The 7,676-nt window shown below is 52.9% G+C and overlaps 1 protein-coding gene across 1 annotated transcript in view; it reads right to left on the bottom strand.

Annotated features, from left to right (window-relative positions):
• Positions 1 to 4,063: 4,063 nt before the first annotated feature.
• The window catches only part of ARRDC1 (arrestin domain containing 1), a gene marked incomplete at its 5' end in the record, with an annotated part of 15,747 nt that continues 12,134 nt past the window's right edge, over positions 4,064 to 7,676 (bottom strand). The window contains 6 exons of the mRNA XM_009080326.1: positions 4,064 to 4,125; positions 5,006 to 5,417; positions 5,584 to 5,760; positions 6,138 to 6,320; positions 6,782 to 6,936; positions 7,236 to 7,286. Coding sequence (XP_009078574.1) covers positions 4,064 to 4,125; positions 5,006 to 5,417; positions 5,584 to 5,760; positions 6,138 to 6,320; positions 6,782 to 6,936; positions 7,236 to 7,286 — 1,040 coding nt within the window. The remainder of the gene's footprint in view (positions 4,126 to 5,005; positions 5,418 to 5,583; positions 5,761 to 6,137; positions 6,321 to 6,781; positions 6,937 to 7,235; positions 7,287 to 7,676) is intronic.

The following is a 7,676-nucleotide window of genomic DNA, read 5'->3' as shown; positions in this document are numbered from 1 at the left end:
AGCAGGAAAACTTCCTAGCAGAAAATATTTACTTTACAAAACTCCTGAAAGTTCAGTGGAAAGCTAAAAAAAGAATCATTATCCAAGAGCAAGAAGAGCCTTTGTGTCCCCATGTCCCCCTTCCCCATCTCCTGCAGGCAGTGGGATAGCAGAGTTTGGTAGGACACAACACTGAAACAGCCAAAAATATGGAGGTGGCACATGTGGAGAGCAGGAGAAGAACAAAACCATGAAGGACAACAGAGAAGCAGCAGGAAAAAAGAAAGGACAGGTGATATTTTTGGTATTTTCCATGGAAAATCTGAGCCAGGAGTTTGAATGAATTCCTATGCGCTGTATTTTAGCCATAGTTGGGTAGGGGAAAATGGACTTTTGTCTTCATTATTCCAGAGTTCAGGAGGAGGAGAGAGGGCCTGAAGGAGCTTCCCAGGACTTTCAAGAGGTGGAAGCCAGAGAAGTTGCAGAGAAGGGACACAGCAGTGAGGCAGAGGACAGAGAGGTTGATCCTCTCTGGAGAGAACAAGTGGACAAACCCAAACCCAAACCCAAGCACTGGGATTTGCCCTACTGTGCTCATCCCCAGCCCCTTGTACACCCCACAGACCTCACTGCTGCAGTGCCCTGAGGCCACAGCTGCAGAAGAGTTCAAGAAGATCTGGACTCATTCCTCTATCCTGCAGTCCTGGGCCATTTCAAAGAGCTCTGTTAAAACATGATCCAAGCTCTTTGTGTCTGGCTTCACCTCTCTGGCAGTGCTGGGACAGACAAGGCTGTTGGAAACCACAGATTCTCACCTGTTATTTCTCTTTGCTCACACAACAGTGAGGCTGCTTGGAGACAAACTTGGGGTGATAAACAGTTGCACCTTGGCCAGAGCTACCTCACTGGGCTGAGAGAGGCCTCTCTCTGCAGGACCTGGGCTGTGGAGCAGCCTTGGCATCCAAAAGGATAAGGTCTAACTCCAACTCTTTCCTGCTCCCTCCACAGCAGCCAACAGCAATGGACACTCCTCACTGGTGAAGAATAGTGTGCCCACTTGCTCCTTGCTTTACAAAGGGAACTCCATGTACAGCAAGAGGTGCCCAAGGACAAATTTGTAGCTAGTCTAGATGCACAGGAGCACTGCAGAGAGGCAGGGAAGAGCATGGGAGCTGGGTGAGGTACAGCCAGGCTCTCCTCTCCAGAGCTTCCACCACAGACAGACATTCCCAATGTGAAGGTAAAACAAGGAGGACAGACGCTGCCTTGAGGGTCTGGAAGGACAGCAACCAAACAGCATTCCCATTTTCCAGCCAAGGAGTGTGGGCTGGACACATCACCAGCAGCTCAGCCTCAGGGATGGAGGACAAGGAGCAGGGAGCCCAGTCCCAGCTGCCTCTCCCAGAGCCAGGCTGGGTCAGGATTCTGCAGCCCAATCCAGCAGGTCCAGAAGCATTGACAGCTCATAGGAATTTTTCCAGAGGTGTGGAAGGGAGTTGGGTTGAGGCCTGAAAGCAGGGATACCTACAGCCAACAGCAAGGAAGGTCACGGGAGCTACAGGCTGGGCCAGGCAAGACACAGGGAGGAAGAGGAAGAGCACTGGGGAAGAGCTGTACTGGCTTTTGACCCCTGTGGATCAACAATGCTGTTCATGGCAGGCCACCAGGCAAGAGAGAGTCTTAAATCATGCAAGATGGGCAGAAGGCTAAGCTGAGCAGAGAATGAAGAAGGATCCTTGTGTCCCAGACACAGATCACACCCCAGGCTACCTGAATGACAACATTTAGGCAACACCTACATGCTTCAGACATGGGATCAGCAAAGTGTGGGTGTGGGGAGGAACCTTCTTCTGCTTTTAATGTTTATTCCAAGTGGATCTTTAGAAGGAGGCATAGGCTGGTGGTCTCCAGCCCTTCCAGCCAGACCCTGACAGTGCCATCTCCATCCTCCTGAGGGGAGAGCTCACTCTCCCCTTCCTCCCTTCCAGACAGCAGCAAGCACTGCCCAAGACCCCTGTGCCCCTTGGACAAGCCCTGGCTTTGGGACACAAGGCTGGGGAAGCAGCAGAGCTGTGGCTGCTCTCTCCAGAGCCAAGCCCACATGGTGCCAAACTCCCTCCAGCCCTCTGGAACTCTGAGCCTGGCACTGCAGTCAGATCACACCATGTTTCTTTTCCCCAAGCTGCCTTGGTAGAGGTCACTGTCCTTCCTGGTGAGAGCAAAGAAAGTCGCTTCATTTTGTAAGCAATCAACAAGGTGCATTCCTAGATTTGGCATGAAGAGGCACATGGATGAGCATCAGACGTGGATGAAAAAGCACGGCATTTCTCTTAGAATAATTTATTAAATACAGCATTAAAATTTGTATTTTCTGAGTTCAATCATTAAAAACAAAACTTCATCTCATATATATATATATATATTCAGGGACAATGACAATCACTCTATTAGCATCGGTGCATGTTGTGCCAGCACTGCTCAGAACAGCACCTTAGCTACACTATCCTTAAAGCAGTTTCAATGCTTTAAAAACCCCCCAAAATAAAAGAAAAGAAAATTAAAAGCATTTGCAAAGGAAGAGTGCAAAGCAGGGCCTGTCCCCCAGCTGCCTGTGGGGTGTGTGGAGGCAGGCTGAAATGAGGAGGCAGTGGCTGCAAGTGCTCCTAAAGGTCTGTTAGGTACTGCCTGCCCAGCCTGAGGTTGTGTGGGGACTCTCAGAGGTGACAAAGGCCACAATTCCAGCCTGGCTGTGTGCCTGAAGCCTGTGGATTCCTCAGCTTGGGCAGTCAATACTAAACAAGCTAAACAAGGGGGAAAGAAAAAAGCACAAAGGAAAGATGTTGGTTTACATCCATCAGCTTCTTCCCCCACCTGCCAGGCCCAGCAGGGGCTGGAATGAGGTGCAGCACTTTGTGTTCCACACACTCTTCTCTGCATCCTGCTGTGCCTCAGGGGATGTGTGGTAAACCAGCACCAGAACAGGCCCCTGGCCCTGCAGCCTTGTGCACTGGTTGGCAGTGCTGCCTGCTGCTGTGAGAGACCCCATGGAGAGTGGTCCCAGAGGGAAGAGCTTCCACAGACAGGGCCCTTGGGCAGGCTCAGAGGTAGCGAAAGACTTTTGTAACTTGATCATCATGTAACTCTGGCCTGGGAGGAGAGGACACCCTGCAGGGGTGATGGGACACAGGGATGTGATCCCCCTGCTTGCGGAGCGACCAGCACTGTCATCCCAGGGATATCTGTTATCTGCACTGTTACCACTGCAGCCTAGCAGTGAGCAAGGATGGGCCTGGGCTCTGTGGAGGAGAGTTGCTTGTGCTGGAAAAGGGCAGAAGCTGAGGGGTGGGCACCCCCTGAGCACCAGGCTGTGCCCCCACAGCTCACCAGGGCCTCTTGGGTTATGTGTCCCCAGAAGCTCCCCACTGCCTGAGCCTGCTCTCCTCTCACTCACAGCCACTGCCAGAGGGCCAAAGGCTGCTGGTCACTCCCCTCACGACACAGGCATAGCAAGGGCTTGTGCTTTTGGCTTTTAAAAGTCCCTGACCTTCTGAACCTGCTTACTCCAAGAAACCTCCTGCTACCCTTAGGAGCTATTAGGACAAGGAGGGAAGGGCTGTCAAAACCATTTCTGGAGAGCACATGGCCCCTAAAAGAGAAGAGGAAGTCCACACAGCCCAGCCTTCACCTACAGTGGGGACGTGCCAAGTCAGGAGCGTTTCAGATAAGGCATCGCAGGTGCTTTGATAGTAAAGCAGTTAGTGTTGACTACAGTACTGGAACAGGCTGCTGCCAAGGGTATCCCTGGGGCAAATCCAGCTCTCCAGCACTTGGTGCAGCAGCAAGAGATGGTTCGGTCTCCCAGACCTCTCCTACACACATGCAGGCTGCTCTGGCTGCCCTTTTTTTGGTTTCTTACCCCGTTCCTAGAAAGAGACTTCATAAGCCCAGGCTGGGATGTGCCAGTTGCCCCCCGCAGAAGCCAGAGAGATAAGAAGACACCTTGTGCTGTACCAGACTCTGCAGGAGGCAGGTGAGCCGTGGCGCCAGGGTGGGCAGCGCCCGAGGGACTCGAAGCAGGGGAGGGCTAGTTGCCATTGCTGATGGAGTTGGCACTGCTGCAGCTCTGCTCGTAGGATGGAGGTGCCTCTGTGGGGGAAAGGAAGAATGAGAGAGGTTATGGTTATGGTGTGTGTTTGGGAGGTTCTCTTCACCCCAGTCTGTGTGAGTCGGTGCAGAGTGGAGCAAACCACTAACACGTCACACACACAGGCACTTTGTGCCAGGATCCCCCAACCTGCCCTGCTGAGGGTCTGTGTGTGCACACACTGGATGTGAGCCAGTCCCAGCCCTGCCCTGGTGCCTACAGGGGCCAAAATCTCTTCCTTACAGTCTGCTCCTCCCCTTCTTTCACAAGCATCCAGCACCTCTGGATCACAGGTGATCCCACCCTGGGGCTGAAGTGACACATGTCACTTCATGACCCCAGTGCTAACAGATGGGTGGATTTGGGTAGGACTGTGCTAACAGACACCACTGGCCCCTGCCACCCCAGCATGGCTCCAGGAATCCAGCACACTGGGATTTCCCTGAGCTTTTCCACCCTGGACAGTCTCTCAGCTCCCACCCCCACAGTGTGCCTTCAGACCAGCTGCAGCCCCACTGCAAGTCAGACAGAAGATCTCAGTGACATCATTTCCCTGGCTCTGCTCCCACCAGCCTCACCACAAGCCAAGGAGTTTTTCTCAGTGGGAGGCTGAGACCTCATTTAAGAACAGGGAGATTCTCTCACAACGAGCCTGGGGCAGGCACGGGTGTGAACGTGGGAAGGACAGCAGCCTTTACAGCTGGAAGAGGGATCTCCTCTGGAGGCTAGAGCAGGCAGAGAGCTCTCTCAATCCCTCTGACACCAGCCCCAGGCAGGATGACATCCCCAGATTCCCACCCAGCTCACAGCTAGCAAAGAGGCAGGTGATAAGAGACCTTTACCCCCACCAGCCCATGCAGATCCCGGGAGAGAGCTGCTCACCATAGGGGTATCCCCACGTGCTGTACTCTGGAGGCAGGATGAGTGAGCTGGCCGTGGGGACAGGCACCACATTCCCTTCAGCATAGTATGGGACAGTGGCTCCCGTGGACAGGCAGAGGGGGGGATGGTTTGGGGAGCCTGTCTGCTCCGAGTCCGCCCTGATCTCCTGGAAGCTCAGTCCTGGGGCGTAGCTAAAGGGCTGCTGCTGGGAATGGCTTTTGGTGGGGATTGAGATATTGTCCATTGGGTGGTAACCACTGGCAGCCTCCTCTTCCTCTGGGGGGGCACTGGGGACCACCACAGATGGGACGTGCTGGATGGAGCGGGAGGGGCTCAGCGGAACCCTGTTCACAGCAATGTTACCAATGTAAATGGGGAGAGTGACCGAAACCTCTGGAGACTTGAGGGAAACCTGGAAGAGAAGGAAAAACAGTGGCATCGTCTTCATTATACATCACCAGAGGAAAGGTTCACCTGAGCTTAGGGCCACCCACAGCACACAGCTACAGAGCTCAGCAACTGAGCCCAGAGCTGTAGCCTAGCCCAAGGATGCTCCCCAGGAGCACTGATGTACTCACTTGGATGTAGTAGTCGATGTGTATGAGGCTGCAGCCCTGCAGAATGGACTGGGGCAGTGCAGGAACCAGGATCTGCTCCTTCCACTCTGCATGTTTCCAGGCTTTCACCCCTGAGCCTTCCACCTCTGCGATGGTCCTCAGGTCATAAATCCAGCGCTTGGATTTATAGGCCACTTTCTGTGCAGACAGGAGAAAATACAGCTAGCAGAGAGGCTGCAAGTGGTCTTCTGCCTCCCACAAGTGTAAGTCAGGACACAAAACCACCCAACTGCTTTGCCAAATAAGCACAAGCACAACCCTAACAGGCATGCTGCGGAGCAGGAACACCCACTGTTACATGATAGACTGAGTAGGTATAAGCAAGACAAGTTCTCCCTCGTCTTTCCCCAGGAAGGTAGAGAAAGAAGAGACAGTCAGAAGTTTGGCCTCCTTGCTGCCACCTCCCAGCCACACGCGGCAGAGATGCAACTGGTGAGAAGTGCCCCAGTTTCACAGAGGCCTCAGGGGGGTGGAGCACCAGCACAAGGCAGAGAATCACCCTCTGTGAGGCTCACCTGGAGCAGACTGGCCACCACAGCCCCCGTGTCGCGGCCGGACTTGTTCTCTATGTCGGTGCGGAGCTGGATCGCTTGCCCCACGATGTAGCCCTTCAGATCTGATGTGGCAGTCAAGATAATGTTGCCACTTTTCACAAGCTTGTAGTTGAACTTCTTGGTGATGGACATAGTGTTGGGCTGCTGCAGGACAGCAGAGACACAGATGTTAGCTCCAGAGAGTCAAAGAACCTCTGGGAAAACACTCAGAGATTTGAAACAAGCAAACAGAAATATCTGGTCTAAGAGGATGCAAAGAACCAGCAACATGGTACTACCATAGACAACAGGTCTCACTTCTCCATCCCTCCAGTTCTCCTGTCCTGTTAGTCACTCTTCTCTCCAAATCAAGTTCCTCAAACCCAGGTCTCTACAAGCACCTGATGCTGTAGCCAACACATCTCTCTGCATGCTGAAAATTCACTTAGGTCTTTCAAAGAGTCAAAAAATCACTTGGAGCAGGGACTGATGCCAAGGCAGGACAGATCAGGAGTTCTTGTCCTGCTCTTGCATAGTCAGAGAGTTGTCCAACCCCACAGTGACTCCTCAGAGAGCAATGCACTGAAGTGTTGGCACTTCCCAGCCATGCTCCTCCTCGTTCTTACCTCGATGTCAGGGATGTCATTCAAGTTGAGAGGGCAGAGAACATAGAAGATCTTGTTGCATTTGTAGTCCTTGGAGAAGCGAGGTGTGTCTATCACAGCTTTCACCTGATGCAGAACCTTGCCAAAAGGGCCTTCAAATGATGTAGGAGCAGAGGCTGGAGTCAAGAAAGAAAAGGATCATAAGGCTGAGTCAGGCCATGTGTTTCTGAACTGGAAGTATAGTCCCTTTAAACAGCTTTTCCCCTCCTCACCTGAGGAGTTCTGCAAGTGCCCAAGAGACAGAGCACATGTCTGAGCTCTGTTGCTTTCTGTGCCTGACCTTACACTCCCTCTCATGTCCCCAGGCCCAGCTGTCACCCTGCCTGTGCCACCCAAGTCCTGCTCAGCACACCTTGAGAAGCTGCAAGATCAAGATTTACACAGAAGTGCCTTCAGCCACTTTTCTGCATCTTACCTGGCAGCAGGAACTGGAAGGGAAAGTTGTGCTCTCCAGCAGTCAGGACCCCTGTGGAAACAAGAGTGAAAGGTAAGTGAGACACCTTGGAATGTGTGATCTTCTGGAGAGAGGCCATCACCCAGGGAATCACACACAACTTGTTCAGCTACCTACAGCCACTGGGCAACTCTGGAGCCAATGGACCTGAGTCAACAGGAGCACCTGCCTTAGGACAGGAGATGTTCTGCACTGAGAGATCCTGTAAACAAGGTAGTTTGGGGCAGGGTTTAAGGGATCCCAGTGCCACAGCCAGTGGTTATCCCCAGACTACTGACACAGGTCACAGAGCAGGGCTGCAGTGTGTTTATTTTTCCTCAAATCTGCCCCCTGAGAGGCAGTCTGGGGAAGGTGAGAAAGCACAGGCACTGTCTGAGGGTGGTAGGGAGGTCTGGTGGGCAT

Source organism: Acanthisitta chloris, unplaced genomic scaffold (genome assembly GCF_000695815.1).
Source record: "Acanthisitta chloris isolate BGI_N310 unplaced genomic scaffold, ASM69581v1 scaffold20718, whole genome shotgun sequence".
Classification (NCBI taxonomy): domain Eukaryota; kingdom Metazoa; phylum Chordata; class Aves; order Passeriformes; family Acanthisittidae; genus Acanthisitta; species Acanthisitta chloris.
Note: the sequence above shows the minus strand (reverse complement) of the source record. Positions and strands in the feature narration are given on the sequence as shown.